Raw genomic sequence first — 18477 nt, 5'->3', positions numbered from 1 at the left:
CCAGTCAGGCTAACATTTAATTGGAATGAACATAGCATTGAATTTCTTGATGTCAAGATATACAGAAATGAAAACCAATTAGGTTTTACTCTGTTCAGAAAAACTACAGATCGGAACACTATTATCTGCGACCAGTTTTCATCCTCAACATGCCAAGGATTCACTACCTATCTCACAATTCCTTCGGTCATGAGGTATAACAGCAACCCAGTCAACCGCGAACATCAGCTTCAAGAAGTTTGGGATCGCTTTTTAGCAAGAGGCTTTCATCCTCGGACACTTGAAACAGCTAAAAAGAATGCCTGGAATAAATTCAACCAAACCAATACTACAAGCTCCAAGAGAAAGAATAATATCTTCCTTCCACTTACATTTAAAACTCAGTTTCTTAAAAAATGTATATACAAACATTGGAATATGTTCCAGGTAGACCAGAATCTCCCAGACAGGTTTAAAACGAATCCCATCATCAGTTATAGACAGAATCGTAACCTCAGGGATCTACTGGTGAAAAATGACCCTCGACAATGCTATGCTAAGATGCCCAAAATCCTAAAAAAGGGCTTTTATAAATGCAGTGGCTGCGTTACATGCAGCCATATGCTTACCGCAACTACATTTGTCCATCCACATAATGGGAAGAGAATCCCTATCAACCACTATATTTCATGCATGACTACACATGTGGTATACATGATTACATGTCCTTGTGGACTATCCTACGTCGGGAAGACCGACATGACCCTAAGAGACCGGATCAGGGGACACCGCTCGGGGATTACAACAGCCTTTAGAGATCAAAGAACTGATAAGCCAGTGGCCAAGCATTATCTAACAGCACAACACCATCTGCCAACTCTTCGCTTAATAGCTATTGATCATGTCCCGGTTCCACCGAGAGGAGGAGACAGATCCAAGCTATTACTCCAACGTGAAGCCTACTGGATTCATCATTTAAATACAGTGACCCCGAAAGGACTAAATGTCCAGGAAGAGTAATCTATAACATTATGTATGATGCTTCTCCTTTAAATAGAATGATTGGAATATATCTATATAATATTTTTATATTTTTTATTTTGGTGTTATACATAACTATTGGATATACAATATTGTATGATAGACAGTTTTGTTCTTTAGTCCACTCCACCTTAGATATCCATTGATCTGTTTTCTATATGTTTCATTTAGTCTTGCCCACCATTCTTACACTGCTATATTCTTTAGGCACTTAAGCACACTTTATCCACGTACAGATCGATTCTATCTTGGTGATTATAGCTATTTTTTCCTCCATAATTAGCATGCATTACAAGTATTTCGTTTTCGTTTGTAATAGGACTGTATGTACTGTTTGTAAGGTTGCTTAGCAACCTGGTCAAATGCGCGCCCATGTGGGTTCCTCACTTCCAGGTTTCTCAGCCCGCCGGCTGTCTGATCACCTAATTGGTAAGCTTCATTTCACTTATATGTATATATTGACTCAGATATTAATGTTTCACTGTGATCTTGATAAAGACCCAAGGAGGGTCGAAACGTCGATTTTTTTGCACAGGATATGTATTATTTGATGATACAGTAAAGACTACTTTTTTCCCACTGAGAAGAAGTCCTAGTGTGCTCCCTTTATCTTCTATTGTATATTTTACGCAGGATTGCACCTGGCCTTTTTGATTTTGTTTATATAAGTTACAGGAGGATTGCCTTGCCTTTCTATTTTTGGTGTATATGTATATATATATAAAGTTTTAATAATTTGTAAAAGGCTTTACTATATGCTCTAATTTTTCCGTCATCAAATTGTTGACTTACTCCATTTAGAAATAATATGAGACAATCTCTTTAACAAATATGGACATTGTTGGAAGAATAAGCATCAGACACTTTTTTTTTTTTTTTTAAATTAACCCCACATCATGATATGGGTTAATTCTCTAGAAAGTCTCTGGCTTTAAATTTTGTAAACAACATTTTGGAACGGCGTATTAATGTGTGTTTCCTCGTACAATTCTGTATATCCAGACAAATATGATTGCCTGTTAATTAGTTTGATAATCTGAAGCCTTTCTTCCTCTTAAGGAACTCAAAAAAGACCTCAGTTGAGACATTTTATTTGGCCATAATGCAAACATCAATGTAATTCCTGGAAATGTCAGATAAATACTTTGTAATGTATTCATATATTGAATTAAAAAAAACAAAAAACATTTTGTTCATATTATATTTTTGTGTTCTACACTTTGTAGCAAGTTACTAAAGTGAATGATTCTTTAGAACACATAAATTTTAACAAAAACAAAAACAAAAAATCAGACACTTCTCAGGAGTCCATTTCCTAAAGCTAATTAATTTTAATCTTAATTAATCTGTAAAATTTAGGCTACAATAGCCATTTGTCACTACAGCAGAGTTCCAAATCAGATATACTGGCCCTATTTTGCCAGATTTTAATTCAGAGCTTAGTTAATAAACCTGGAACTTTTTAATGGGAGTAAACAGTATGAAAATGAGCTGTAAAAAATATTGTGGTCTTCACTTGATTCCATTAATCATTTCATGTCTACACACACTAGCCCCATTGAAGTAACACTGTTAACCTTATTAGTAAGTCTCTTAGCATGACACTTTAGTCTGAGCTTCAGTCTATTCTCACAATGGATTACAGAATATACAGATAGCACCTCATTCTTCTTCTGTAAAACGTGGGAGCCTTAGCTTGACAAATGCCCAACCGAATTTATGTAGTTTGACTAAAACAGCCGTTTTCCCATCCCTGCTATCAACACTGCTATTTTAACTTGAATAGCAATTATAGTGGTGTGTGTGTTTTTTAGTACTTGTGGTTTAAGGCTTGTTATTTTGTGGCATTACTGATCATCGCTCAAACAACACGGTGACTAGTATAATAGTCATATAGTTACTCTGGCCGAATACTTTAAAAATCATGAGTGGAGACCTTTCAGATGTTATTTACCAAATACTGAATTGAAATGAAATTAAAATGGAATTACAAAATGAAGCCACAAATAGTTTACCGGAAATATTCTTCAGTTGGGCTATAGTCAAAGCTTGGCTATTTTAGTTTATATTTGCAATTCATGTTTCAGTTTATTACAATTCAGTGTTCAATGAATAATAATTTGAAGGGCTGGGGATAAGTAAGATACTGTAATTGCATTTTACAGACTTAAGATTAATTTTCAAATTGAAAAATGTCCTTATGATTGTTATTTCCCTTCTATAATTTAGATACTACATGCTATTTCTGTATATTTGTTTTGTTGGGTGACCCATGGGTTATTTAGTTAAATGCTAGTTAAACTACAAAAATGTATTATATTTGTTGTTTGTGAAAAACAGTAAATTGAAAAAAAATGTTCTTTGCACAAATACAGAAGCTGCGTTGTCGTATTTAAAATCGTATGTATTACCCACTATATACACAAGTACATACATATACACAGAGAGGCTTGTCAAGTCATTATTTTTGTACAGTTTTGTTCTTGCTGATTAATTACAAATGCTGGTAGGTTTGACTTATTTTGAAAGTTAATTGGGAATTGAAAGGAGGCCATTTTCATCTGCAGTATCCAGTATTTTACATATTACCGGAGATTCCACCTGAAATAGAAAAAAAAAAAAAACCAGTTTGTTTAGGGACAATTTCTCAAATCTTATTCCTGGTAAAGTGTGTTATAAATCAGGGAGGACGGATTAACCCCTTCCGGACACTATGAGTTTAAGCACAGAGTGGGGTTAAAAATCTGTATGTCTGCATGAAACACCCTGCAGATTTGTTGTAAGCATCTCTGATCACACCAGGGAGCCACAGGTATTACTTTGTTAAGGGGACACTTGAAAAGAAACCCTTAACTACTTAAAGACCACATGACGGTCGATGCCCTCATGCTTTAAAGCTAAAGACAAGGAACTGCACTCAATTCCACTTAGTACGGGATGCACTGAAGCAGGATCAGCAAACCCAGAATATATGTAACAGAGAATAGATAACATCTCCAGGCACTCACGGAATTCAAGCCACAGACAGGTTTACTGGATTAACAAAGCAACGTTTCGACCTGCTTAGAGGTTTTTATTTAAGCTTGATAAACACCTCTCAGCAGGTCGAAATGTTGCTTTGCCGTCATGCTTGGCTGTCTGACACAGTGCAAGGCTTGAATGCCCTGTGACTGTATATACGGTCATGCAGTAAAAGTGCAAGCTGGTGTTAAATTCCCTCAATCAACAGAGGCTAGATTTAGTGAGCACTGCAATCAGGGATTTAAATCCTCACTGTTACAATGCAGTGTGACCATGGTTAAATCCGTGCTTACACCAGGAAACCCATGTATTAGTAGATACCTGGGGCCATTTTTAGAAGACCCAGACTGACAGGTAAGCTGCATGCAGAGATCAAAGTGAGATCAGCATGCAACTCTTTCAATGGGGATTTAAATCCCCATTAGCAGCAAGGCAGTGTGAGCATGGTTATATATCCCTGATCACACCAGTAAAGCCAGATATCAATAGACCCCTGGGGCTCCCCTTTGTCAGCTGGGAACATTTTTAGTGGACCAGGACTGACAGGTAAGTTGCATGCAATGCTTAGAGTGAGATCTGTATTTAAATCCCCATAGACAGCAATGTAGTGTGAGCAGGATTAAATAACCGCTCACATTAGGAAACTGATGTATCAATGGATATCTCTTCTCTGTCAGCTGGGACCAATTTTAGTTGCCCCAGACTCTTTCAGCAATGCATGCAACACATTGGTCAGCACTGAATATAGCCCTTTACATCCTTAGACTTATGTATTACAAACAGTGTAGTGCTCTTTTATGGGGTTAATGTGTGCACCAATCGCTACAAGTACATAAAACAAACATTCCTTAATATCAGCAAAAAAATACCGAATGATATATGCAAGCCTTTTTTAGATATTCTCATCACTAAATTATTTTTCAACCCAAACACTTCCTGAATTATTGATTTTGGAAAAACTGGAATATTAAGCAATTTCAAAATGCAGAGAGCCACAAAATGGGAAACAGTGTTTCAAAATATAAGTAAAATATTTCCAGACTGAACGTAGGAATTTGGTACTTACTCCAAGAACATATTGACAGGTTTGTGGTTCAAGCATATATACAGTAACTGCATGAGGTGAATCTGACTCCTTGCACCTAAAACAATTAACACAAAATTTCAATGTAAATGGTTTACGGAAAAAGGATAGGTTGGAACAGTGTATAGAAAACAGAATGAGCCAACTCTAGGGCAGAAGAATTGCCATTGAAGGTATAGAGCACATTTCATTTCCATTTATACACGGCAAATAAAGAGTACACATATTATTGCCCCGCCAGTATTATTATTATGAACCGCAAGATTATTATTGGCGTTTATACAATTATTATTGGCCTTTATATAGCGCTAACTTATTCCACAGCGCTTCACAATATAATAAAGAGGGAAATTTCAAAATAAATGAGACAATTACAAAATGTTTGAGAAAAAACAAGTTAATGAGGACCATGATCAAAAGAGCTTACAACTTTAGTGGTAATTTACATAAACATGAAACCAAATGACATGGTCTAGCACCTCTCCCCTTTCAGCACTTTATTTAAACACTATGATTAAAATAAAGGCTTGTGTGTATATTAGGTTAGGTGGACAATGGGAATATAACAAACATTTACTTTTTAGCACAAATAAAACCTCCATACTGGCCAAGTTCAGTTGGAATTATTAGCAGTGTTGAACATCATATTACAGATACATCTACAGGGTTATTTAAAAAAGCGAGAATTGCTGGGAATTCAATGTGAATTACAAATGTAAGGACAATATATCTGAATTGGGATCATTCTCCCAGTACGCTATGCTTTCAGTTCGACTATTTTGGTCTAAAATTTGAAATTCAATTTCTCTGATTTCCTGGCAATTCTCAGTTTAGAATAACCCTGCTATTGTCATGTATCCCTGTCTAGCTTTTTCACATCACTTACAGGCTTATTACAGTAAACATCAAAGCACATGCAACAATTAGATATTACAGTCAACGAGGAGTCTGCAGCACAAGCTCCACAATTAACAAGAACTATATATTGTCTCCTGGAAAGATGCAACAAAATGCAAATTCACAAAGTCCCCTCAATCTGCAAAAATAACAATGGTTTAATTAACCAGTTTACGTAGGAAACAAAGTGCCTAAAGCAGTTTTTCATTCAAATAAAGAAAGCTAGAGGAAGACCAGAATTGGCAGAGGGATATCCACCACTTTTGGTTGAAGCTGGTGTAACTGGATCAGTTCGTCTAGTGAACAACAAAAGACAAGGTTTTCTCTTCTTTTTAAAAATGTATATTGTATAGAACACACAAAAAAAACTATAAATGGTAAATCCAAGCCTTGATCCCACTCATCATTATGGTTAAAGAATATGCATATTAAACACAGAATGTACTTACTTTAATTTGACAACAACCTGCCTTGGCTTTTCGTTTAATTCACAAATGTCTCCACCGCCATAGAAATGGGATACCATTCTATAAAAAAATAGAATAAAAGGTTAACACTAATAACTCATGTCTAAATTTTAATCCTCCACCTACCAAAGTTTTACAAATCATCTTATACTAAACGACAGTACAACATGGAGGGTAAATACCAGGTCCTTCATACAGCCAATTGGACTGGGAGGAACTACAAGCAATATATACAGCCAATAGTCCTACTAGGTCCAAGTTTAAACAACAAATGTGGTGGTAGCTGTGTTGGTGGGGGTTGCAAGTTGAAATCAAATTACCTAACAGTTTGCTTCCCATCGCTTGGCAGGAGATATAACCTAGCAGGGTTTTTCTTAGCCCAGTTGAGATGTTCTTCTGGTTTCCACATGCCCACAACTACTGTTGTCTTTCCAGTGTCCTTATCCTAAAAGAGACATGGACTTAACTGTCAAATCAATTACTTAGAGCGTTACTAAGGCTGAATTGAACCATTGCATGGAATGGCTTTCTTGTCTGTCCATCCATACTATATGTACCGTATATACTCGAGTATAAGCAGAGTTTTTCAGCACATTTTTTGTGCTGAAAAACCCCAACTCGGCTTATACTCGAGTCAATAGTCTGTATTATGGCAATTTGCATTGCCATAATACAGACTGGGGCTGCAGAGATGTTACTTACCTCTCCTGCAGCTCCTGTCAGCTCCCTTATCCTCTGCGCCGTCCGTTCAGCACCTCAGTCAGCTCCCAGTGTAAATCTCGCGAGAGCCGCGGCTCTCGCGAGACTTACAGTGGGAGCTGACAGAAGAGCTGAACGGACGGCGCGGAGGAGGAGGGAGCTGACAGGAGCTGCAGGAGAGGTAAGTAACATCTCTGCCAGCCCCCCTCCACCCCCCACTGAACTGCCAATGCCACTGGACCACCAGGGAGTAAGAGCCCCACTCCCTGCCATGTATCAAGCAGGGAGGGGGGGACGAAAAAAAAAATATATAATAATAAAAAAAATAATAGTTCAATTTAATAATAAGAAATAATAATAAAAAAAAATATTAAAATAATTAAAAATAAAAATAAAATTGCCCATCCCCCACGGCTCTGCAACACACACACACTGCATTCATACAGACACTGCACTCATACACACACGCTGCATTCATACACACACGCTGCAAAATAAATATTCAATTAATATATTTCTTTTAGGATCTAATTTTATTTAGATATTTACCAGTAGCTGCTGCATTTCCCACCCTAGTCTTATACTCGAGTCAATACGTTTTCCCAGTTTTTTGGGGTAAAATTAGGGGCCTCGGCTTATATTCGGGTCGGCTTATACTCGAGTATATATGGTATTTGTTATTTGTAAATTTAAATAATAAAATAATTTGTCTGACCAATACCAGATTTATAAGTCAATGGCCAATTGCTAAAAAATATAATTAGGAAAAATAAACAAACTATGTTTTACAATACAGGTCATGGTCACACTATTTTGTCCTAATTGTGGAATTGGAGAATTCACAATTTCCTCCCACCCATTATCTATCTAAATATTCACAAGGCCATAATTTTAAATAATACATACAAACCATTCCAGATTTTTTTACAAAATTGCCTTGTAAAACAAACTGTGCTTACATATAGTCAGTGTCAGATTCTTAGGAGATGCTACAAAAAGGCCATCTAGTGGTTGGAAAGGTATATGCACAGATCACCTTACCTCATGGTACTGATGGACGTGTTTTCCATAGCAAAATTCATACTTCCACCAACCGACACCCTAAAAATAAAAATGGAGTAAGTGATGTATATCTCATGTAATCTGGGCAAATTTTGGGGTAAAGCCACAGATGAGTTAGAACCCTTTAGAAACGCTCGAGGGGACATATCCATTGGGCTTTTTGTACATACTCACAAATTACCTATTACACTGTTATTGTGTGTCAGAAGCAATACATGCTTATTGAAGGGCACTTGGTCTCAAATAATTATGAATTTGAAGGTCAACAAGCCAGTGTTAAAAACAGATGTACCATCACTCAGGCAACTAGCTTATAGAACAAAACACATGTGTAATGTTGCACCGAAAGAGGCTGGTTTGGCACACAGAGGGATAACCTTCATCTGGATTGCCCAAATATACAGATTATTTTGGTGATTTCAAAGATTTAAGCTAGCACTATTAGCTGATTGATTGTAGTTTGTACCATTTTAGATGCTCTCACTCCTTACCCCATGAAAACAATAAGAGCCACTCAAAAACTCCTTAATCAGCTGTTCATCAGTCAATCTGGATATGTGAGTGGTTCCGACAGTTACTTGCTGTTGAGCTCCAACTGAGACTGGCTTGTGGATTGTGGAAAACTTGTCTCTCAAAGACTGCCTGTCCTCCTGTAATTCATTTAATAACATTGAATATGAAATGGTGAAAAAAAAAAAAAAAAAACTCATCAAAACATTCTGTTAAGTGTCACTAATCTAGCAATCAAACAGTAAATTTAAGGATCTGAGAAAGGGAAATTAGAATGAGTTGTGACGGATACTAATTCTTATAACAAACCAACCTTTAAAGAATGAAGACGGAAGACACTACTTATTTAACAACTGCAGGGCTGTACAAATCTTATAGTCTAACAGCACTACCACGTCAAGAAAAATGAGCTCTCTCCAGCAGTTGAGAGAGTGCTTACCCCATGATACAATGTCACAATCCAACTCAATAGAAGGAAAATTAATATTTTGCTGAACACTCTTTGGGATAAAAATTAAAAAAAAAAAAAAGAGTAAACTCATCTTCTCCTGACAGAGAAATGCTAAAATTCATGGCACACTTTTTTTTCCATACAAATAAAAACCCTATATGGTTTATTCACTTCTCAGTGAGCGGAAAACCAAATTTGCTAAATTTTGCTATTGGGTTTTCATTGCAATGCTTACTAAATATTTTATCTTACAAACCAATTTATGAATAACTCACTTTTACCTTTTGATTATTGTTTTTACAGAAAGTGTAAGCTGTAACAGTGAATGGCATAATACAGCAAGAATTACCTCCTTGTTGGTTTTAAATGGCGTCTTGGTTACTTCTTGCTGCTGCTCCAGCTTTTCAAGGCTCAGCGGCCTTAGAGGTGAACCTGGCATTGCCTGGCAGAAGATATCATTAATGGGTGATGTTCTAAACCTGTGAGGAAGACAGAAAAACTACTTGTCTATAAGGCTAACAATCACATAATGCAACAACTGAAATATAGAATTGTAAAGGCAGGAAAGTGGGTTTTCAGTCTTTATAAAACAAACCCCACCTGTACTTAGGATGACTGCAGATAAGAGGTGTAAGTATAACAATTTCATATTCACAAGTGGTTACTTCAGCTAGAGACAGGATCTCATGTTTAGCATCAGGATGACAAATATACATCACTGTGCTACTTCTCGGCTCGTTCAGTTTCAAGACACATGGGGTTCCATTCCCCATCTCGACTGGAAAGTATGGAGTCATTTGTCCTTCAATGTTTTTGGTAGGAATCTGTCATGAAGAAATAGACCCATAAGAGCTTGATATTTAATCTATTTTGCATATGTTTCAAAGATTGATGGTAGCAATGCTGAAATAGGAATGTTTGCAGGACATTTAAAGTGAATGCGTCATTACAGATATGGGTTTGCAGTTTTCTAACCATCTGGCTTGACTTATGTAATACGATTAAATGTATTTTTAGTGTTAAGACTTCCTTTAGAGGCACTTCCTGACTTCTCACCGAGTTTAACTCTTCAAAACCCCCATAGGAATGCACAGGATTCCATGCTTTCCTATGGGGAAGCTCTAATGCATGCATGGCCATACTTGGGCATCAGGTCATCCATCGGCATGACACCATCAGATGTGTCCAGATATTGATACTTCTCACTACTGGATTCTTTTGGGAAGCTGACCCTCGCTGTCTTGAGCACCCTGGCGGAAGTATTCCCCTTCTAACGGTGTGTACAATAACCTGTCCATTTGGGAAGTTGCTGAAGAAGGAAACTGATCCAGCGCCAAGGGTCATCAGTGCTAGAATTAAGGTAAGTAGTGAAAGTGTTTTTAACGCTTTTGTGCCCTGGGTGTGTGTGTGTGTGCGTGCGCGCATGAATGATGCCTAGAGGAGGGTTTTGGTGAGACTTGAAGTGCCCAACTTTCTTATCTCTGGGTGGATCGGCATAGGGTGGGCTAGGCTAAACTGACTGAGAGAAGAAGAGATCACACTCTGATCCAGAATATACTTTGCTGCATATTCAGCAGCTTTGAAAAGAGCTGTTAACCAAATAGGGGAGTCCACTTTGGAATAGGATACTTATTCCAAAAGCCAGATTGTTTTCATTACATAGAACTGGTGCTTATGGGGTTATTTATGTATTATTATTTTTTTTACACTTAAAGATGGAAGGAGAGGAAGTTTAATTTAAGTAAGATATATAGCAGCTTTACTACACTTGCATCCAAGTACATTCAGGTATATCATAATATATAATTGCACAAGAGTATCCTTCATACACATTTCTTACTTACATCTTTACGCTTTTCGGCTTTCTCTCTTTCATCTGACTTTTCATCTGCAATATAAATCACAGTATAGAAAATACACATTCCATATGTGAAAATATCCAAGTTGAAACTGTCACGACAGGGTCACTTTAAAGGGAAGCTGTAGGCACTATAGCTATTTCATCTCACTGGATTAGGTATAGTACTTGGAGTCCCCTGGCACTGTCCCTTAATTCATTATGAATCCATTTTCAAGCAGTTTAACATTGAATCATGGCCCCTGGAAAACCACAGCCGGGCCCACACTGGCCGTTTGGCTAAGTTACACTCTTCCTTAGTCATACCAATTCATGTCAGCAATGGGTGACTGCCATCACCAATCACCTCCACCAATTACTGCTCAGCTGCTCCCTCATCAGTCCAAGCATCACAAATAGGTTTTCAATGGGGGTATATCAACTAAATAGTGATTTTAGTTTTTCTTTTTTGTATTTGTGCAGTTCAGTGTCCCATTAAAGCTGTTAAAGACCTAAACAAAGGACGGTACCAAGACACTGTAACCACTTCAACGAGATGAAGCATTTGCAATGTCTACAGTGTCCCTGTAACTGAATTCACCTCTCCCCCACACCATTTCTGAAGCTGTGAGGTTGTTGCACAACTGTGATGTTTGCCTTCTGTCTACTTTTTGTCATGAATACGCTGTTTTTTGTTGAGTGTTAAGGCGTCTGAAAGGAGTGACATCATTCACTCTATTCCTATACTCCTCTAGTCATTGTTAGATGCAACTGCTAGTGATTAACCATAGCAACAAGAAATATATGTTGTGTAGCCTGTGGGTGGGTTCTCCTGCTCTCCCTGTCTGTAAACTCTTGGGCATAGAGGCCTACAAAGACTATACTGAAGAATCGATTGTCAGGTAGGGAGGGACCTATTTTTGTTTCTCAATCTATACATTTGGTAGGAATTCTGCTATGGTAAAGTATAGATAAAAAATTAATTGACTAAAAGCAGTATTCCAAAGCCAAAAAAAATGTATGCAGCTATACTCATCAAGCACTTAAACCATCAAGCAGCTTAACATATTATTCAAACGCCAAAGCACTTTTTGGAATCTTTGAAAATGTAATGAATGTTTAGAATAAATACACTTGTGTGCATCACAACTGGCATGCTTTAATATGAAAAAACAAAAATCAACCATAAGTAAAATTGGGGAACGTAACTTACCTGTTTCTAATGAGCTCTTCTTAATCATATTCCCAAGATAATACTCTTGAATATTTATTTTCTATAAACAGGGAAACAGAGAGTGCATTAAATGGTGATAAATGTTGGCTCTGTGTTGTATAATATGTTAAACCAGGCTTTCAAAATAACTGCTGTGACATCAGCTGATTGGGTAACCTAATGTGCATGCGCAGCGACTCAATGCGTGCATATGGGTTTTGCAAGGTTTTACATAGAAGGAGTCTCTGATTACCTGCTAATAGGCTTAACAATTTCTTAATTTTCACAGCCGACACAGTATTTTTAATTATGCCTCTTAAATTCTCTAAAGATCAACTTTAATGTTTCCTCTGCTAACTTTTAAAATGAAATAAAGGGAACATACCTGCCCAGCTTCTTTATCCTCATGGTACTGACGAATGTGTTTTCCATGGCAAACCTCGTAGGTCCAGTAAGACTCTATCTAAAAATGAAAGAGAGAGGACTATTTCAAAGCAACAAATTTAAAAGTTCAACACTAACAACTCGAACATTAAAAATCCCTCCTTTATCCACACACTGTATATTATAATTATTTATAAAGTGCAAACAAATTCCAAAGCGCTGTCCAATAGGAGGACTAACAAACAAGTATATGAACCAAGACAAGTTGGGTGTACAGGAACAGGGGACGCTGAGGGCACTGCCAAACAAGCTTACATTCTAAGGGAAGTAGGGTAAAGTGACACAAGGTAAGGTTTAGATCTATATTCAAACAACTTGCAGTAACCACACTGTATATTTTTTGATAGTCCCAAAATATAAATGTATTTCACTCAATATAAATTATAGATGAATACTTTGTACACGTCTTATTATATATCTCCCTGCCTTTAACCCTACCTACATTTAACTGTGTAAAAGGCTCTGAGTACATGATTCCAATTACAACCGAAAAGTGAAACTAGAATTTAGTTTTAAAAGGTAAAGGAAGCAAGGGACAGTGTACCCTGTATGAACAGCTAGTCTGCTTGAAAAGAGGCTCCAAAAGTTCACTTGGCGTGGGACCTTTGTAGTCACGTTCATCTTCCTGTAAAGTAAAACAACGAATAAAAGAAAAAAAAACAATAAATATAATGAATAAAAAAATTAATGTGTCACAAAAACCCATGAAAGATTGATCTGATTTATTTTCCATGCATTCTTAAAGCAAAATAAAATGATGCAAAACTCAATGCATAATAGCTGAAACCTTAATTCCCACTTACAAGAAGTCCAGCACATTCCCATAAATGTTTGCAGTTTTCTCATTTAAATGAATAAAATAACAGAACAAAAAACGGAGACAGAACTTCATCCACTAACAGTGACTCATGTGTTTAAAGCTGACAACTTTCAGCACTACAATATTTTCTGATGCATACGCCAATTGGTAGAGAGGACCTGGTTAAAATCTCCGCTATCAATTACAAAATAATGATGGTTATCAGATGTTATCACTCATCATGCTTCATAGAGTAATAAGTTAGCGCAACAGAGAAAAGTGTAATGGATCTTAAACAGACTGCTCATTTCATGCATTTTGTTTGTTTAACAAAAAAAATATTTACTTTACATAAAATAAAGTTTGAACATTTTTAAATATTTTTTTTATTAAAGGGACGCTATAGTCACCAGAACAACTACAGCTTATTGCATTTGTTCTGGTGAGTAGAATCATTACCTTCAGGCTTTTTGCTGTAAACACTGTCTTTTCAGAGAAAATGCAGTGTTTACATTATAGCCTAGTGATAATGTCACTGGCCACTCCTCAGATAGCTGTTAGAGTTCCTTCCTGGGTCATGGCTGCCTGAAATGCTTCAAACATTCAGTGTCTCCTCCTTCTGCACTGAACTTTCCTCATAGAATTCATTGATTCAATTCATCTCTATGAGAGATAGATGGCTGTGTTTGAATTGTGCTGGCTCTGCCCCTGATCTGCCTCTTTGTCAGTCTCAGCCAATCCTATGGGGAAGCATTGTGATTGGATCAGATTACCACTTCTGCTGGTGTCAGCAGGCAGTTGGCATGTCTACAGTAAACAGGGACAAAGCCTGCAGCTCCAGACTTGAATACAAGTAAGATTTTACTATTTTTAGGGAGACAAGAGGGGACCAGGGTGGCTAGATGGTGGTTTTAACCCCCATGTCTGTGTTCCTGACCCTATAGTGCTCCTTTAATCTAGCGTTGCATGGCACTCTGAACGAATTATTAGATGAAATGCTAAATATCTTCCGATAAAATATAAAATTCTAACTGGACAACTACTACATAACACACTGAGCAGCATTCTAACTAACGAGCAGCTTTAACAATGCAATTTGTAATATTACCTGATCACTGCTTGACATTAATGGAAGCATGCACTTATATGTTTCTTTATCGGATGTGGTCATAATGATGTAGTCATCGTCTTTGTATGGTATGCCTGTAGTAGGCTGTTATAAAGTAAAAGCAGAGAATACAAAGTGTTTTAGTACATTTTCAGAAGGCTTTTGAAAACCAATGGATACATACTGCATTTCTGTATTTTCAGAAACTGGTTCGTGCTGTACTAGCACAGATTCTGTATACATTGCACAGCTTGTACATTGTTGAGATTCTTCCAACATTCACAAAACAACTGACTGCGAAAAATTGAATTCAACCAGAAAACAACTAGCGTGTGTAACTGAACCCTACAAACAATGCCAATACAATGACATGTCAGGCAGGGAAGGCTTAACTTTTAAACAGACAAAGAAATTAATAGTTTACCTTGGGATCTGAACATTGAGTTATACCGTTTAATTAAACACAGGGTATGTGAAATAATTTCCTGTTAATCCTTGTGTCATATCACTTGATTTACTTTTTGTGTAATTGAAAGCTCACAGACATAATTTAACACGGTGTGTTAATGTGTTATTTAATCAAATCAACCATTCTGGCCTACAACTGATTTGCTGGTACTTGCTTATAAAAGGAATACTTCATAAATAAATGCCATTATGCAGAAATACCTCCGAAGAAACCATGCATTAACTTTGTGTTTTCTTTCGGGGTTATAGGACATCTGGGCCTGCTATAGCTACAGGTGCTTTAGGTTTTCTGTCTCTTGAATTCATCTCCATTGAGCTAAACTTCCAGTAAGTAACAGGGCTGTCTGTGTGATTGACAGTAGGGGACGTGTAACACAGTTTATAAACCTGATGATTTCTATGATTTCCTACATTTGCACTTTTATAACCACATGAAAAAAGTAAACACACTAAAGTACTTTAATAAGCTAAAGTTCTAAATATGTGTGGAATGTTCCTTTAAGATCCAATATGTTTCAGACCTCCTCATAGCCTTCAGCTCTCCATTTACCCACTTCATGACTGGACCTTGCAGCTCCCAATTTGACTACCATAGGGGTGGAGCTCCATTTGCACACATGAGGGATGAACACCCATTCTGCTAACTTGCCCTTGCTATGCCCTGTGGTTCCCTCTGCCCAACTCATGGCTGAACCCTGCATGTCCCCGCTTCCTACACCACGGATGGATCCTGCAGACCCACATGATCCCATCTCACTACCAAATGCTATAACTCCTCATTAACCCATGTCACTACCAGATGCTACAACTCCCCATTAACCCATGTCACTACCACCTGCATCTCCCCATTAACTCCTGCAGCCCTACATTAATCCATGTCAATGCCAGACCCTGCATCTCCCCATTAACCCATGTCATTGCTAAACCCTGCAGCTAACCATTAACTCATGTCACTGTAGTAACCCTGCAGCTCCCCATTAACTCATGTCACTGCAATACCCCTGTAGCTCCCCGATACCCCATGTCATTGTAATAACCCTGTATCTCCCCATTACCCCATGTCACTGCCAGACCCTGTATCTCCCCATTACCCCATGTCACTGCCAGACCCTGTATCTCCCCATTACCCCATGTCACTGCCAGACCCTGTATCTCCCCATTACCCCATGTCACTGCCAGACCCTGTATCTCCCCATTACCCCATGTCACTGCCAGACCCTGTATCTCCCCATTACCCCATGTCACTGCCAGACCCTGTATCTCCCCATTACCCCATGTCACTGCCAGACCCTGTATCTCCCCATGTCACTGCCAGACCCTGTATCTCCCCATTACCCCATGTCACTGCCAGACCCTGTATCTCCCCATTACCCCATGTCACTGCCAGACCCTGTATCTCCCCATTACCCCATGTCACTGCCAGACCCTGTATCTCCCCATTACCCCATGTCACTGCCAGACCCTGTATCTCCCCATTACCCCATGTCACTGCCAGACCCTGTATCTCCCCATTACCCCATGTCACTGCCAGACCCTGTATCTCCCCATTACCCCATGTCACTGCCAGACCCTGTATCTCCCCATTACCCCATGTCACAGCCAGACCCTGTATCTCCCCATTACACCCAGTGCAGCCAGACCCCATTGCTCCCCGGCGATCAGTCTGCATTGTCCCTGATAATTACACCCTGACTAGCCCTGAATGTCCCGTGTCACCAATAACCCCACATAAACTCACTAACATCTACTGCTAGTTACAGACACCATAACCACTTATCTGCCACCAAAACCACTTACTTCTCTGCCACCATAACCACTGCCCTGCCATATCTCCTGTCCCCATTAGGGCTCCCCCTCCCCGGGGTTACCCGCTCCCTCACTGACCAGGGAGAAGTCCGGCCCGGGCCAGCTGAGCCGGAAGGGAATGTCATCGTTGAAGGCTGGCAGAGACTTGCCGCCGCAGGTCGCCCTGAACAACCCGCACAGAACGAGAAGCAACGGGGCAGCTCCACAGGCAGCCCGACCCCTCCTGCGCATCCTCTCCCGGCTACCGAGCACAGTCAGCCGTCAACCAATCACATCGCAGCACAGCACACACTATCCACAGCGCGCCACGTCTCTTCCGGGAGCGCGACACCGCATCACTTCCGGGTGTACTGAAACTGGTCCAGGAGGCGACAGCTCATCACTTCCGGGTGTACTGAAACTGGTCCAGGAGGCGACAGCTCATCACTTCCGGGTGTACTGAGGCGGAGTCACCTCATGGCTTCCGGGTGTACTGACGCTAAAACGCATCACTTCCGGTGTGCGTACTGAACTTTACCTCTGAGCCACTACACCACCAGCACATCACCACAGGGATGCAACTGTTTTTTTTTTTCTTCAAATTAACTTTATTAAAAACAGTAATAACAACACATTTTGACAATTAAAAAAAAAAAAAAAAAATGTGCGTGCCAAATTGGTGGAAAATTTAAAAGTAATTGTAACTCTTAGGGTAAAAAAAAGCTGTGGAGTAAAAATAGTTTTGTTGCATTCTTCCAAACCCAACTCTACATTTCCCCCTCTCACTATCTGCCCATCACCCCATTATTATTATACTATAAAGCGCCAACAAATTCTGTACTGCTTTACACCCCATTACTTACAACGTAGAACCTCAGCGAGAGTATTGAGGACATATTTGAGTCCGCCATATTCTCTAAAAAACATATAGGCTCTCTCACTTCTCTATATCCTCGTCACCTGTTTAATATTCAGAAAATCTGCCCTCTACTGATATTCAGAACTGATTCTTCACCAAGTTTGATTATTGTAACTCCCTTCCTACTTGGTTTTACACAACACGCCATTACTCCGCCTTAACACGTCTAAAATTCTGCCACCCTCACACTCCTTAACATGCGCCATTCTACTCATGCCCAACCCATGACGCCAACTTACCTGAGCTCAGCCAGGCACCTGTCGCCACTTCCCTTTTGCCCTGAGCTAAGCTTGGTGGTGCAGGAAAGGCGCTCAATGGTTGAGAGTGCACAGTTGACACTCCCAGCCAATGTGCCATGCAGGGATCAGCTGAGTGGCGCTAACAGGAGCTCCTTGCCAAACCCTCTGGCTCCACATGAGGTGTCAGGTAAGTTATCAAGCCTTTCGCAAGTAGTTTGACTACTTACACTGAGAGGGAATTCCTACTACCATAACCACTACAAGGGACTCTAGTTGTGCTTTGATCGTCCCTTTAATTGAGCAGCAAGCACTCACTGCTTAGTGCTATATCAGATGATGCACCTGATGTAGTCTGCAGCAAATTGGATGTTTTTTTCTTTTAGTTTTAATGCAGTATTGATACCGGAGAAACTGACGGAAGCCAAGCACAGAGAGATGGACACAGGTTTCTTCA

The 18477-nt window shown here is 39.0% G+C and overlaps 1 protein-coding gene across 1 annotated transcript; it reads right to left on the bottom strand.

Moving 5' to 3' along the window:
• Positions 1-3403: 3403 nt before the first annotated feature.
• ERLEC1 (endoplasmic reticulum lectin 1) lies at positions 3404-17196 on the bottom strand. The gene is made up of 14 exons (XM_063443969.1): positions 16965-17196; positions 14613-14717; positions 13250-13330; positions 12647-12724; positions 12262-12322; positions 11056-11099; positions 9812-10035; positions 9561-9690; positions 8742-8900; positions 8230-8289; positions 6810-6934; positions 6472-6549; positions 5108-5183; positions 3404-3621 (listed from the first exon to the last, which is right to left on the bottom strand). The coding sequence occupies exons 1-14, from the start codon at positions 17115-17117 to the stop codon at positions 3550-3552; spliced, it is 1446 nt and encodes a 481-aa protein (XP_063300039.1). The 5' UTR covers positions 17118-17196; the 3' UTR covers positions 3404-3549.
• Between the last annotated feature and the right edge of the window lie 1281 nt (positions 17197-18477).

This window comes from Pelobates fuscus, chromosome 2, assembly GCF_036172605.1.
Source record: "Pelobates fuscus isolate aPelFus1 chromosome 2, aPelFus1.pri, whole genome shotgun sequence".
NCBI classification, from domain to species: Eukaryota; Metazoa; Chordata; class Amphibia; order Anura; family Pelobatidae; genus Pelobates; species Pelobates fuscus.
Note: the sequence above shows the minus strand (reverse complement) of the source record. Positions and strands in the feature narration are given on the sequence as shown.

Excerpts from the sequence above, each read along its gene's own strand:
- ERLEC1 (XM_063443969.1), bottom strand. The coding sequence starts at position 17,117 with ATGCGCAGGAGGGGTCGGGCTGCCTGTGGAGCTGCCCCGTTGCTTCTC. Across the intron at positions 8,290-8,741 it reads GCTCTTATTGTTTTCATGGG|GGTGTCGGTTGGTGGAAGTA; the intron begins GTAAGGAGTGAG and ends TTTTATTTTTAG. Across the intron at positions 6,550-6,809 it reads GATGGGAAGCAAACTGTTAG|AATGGTATCCCATTTCTATG; the intron begins GTAATTTGATTT and ends ATTTTTTTATAG.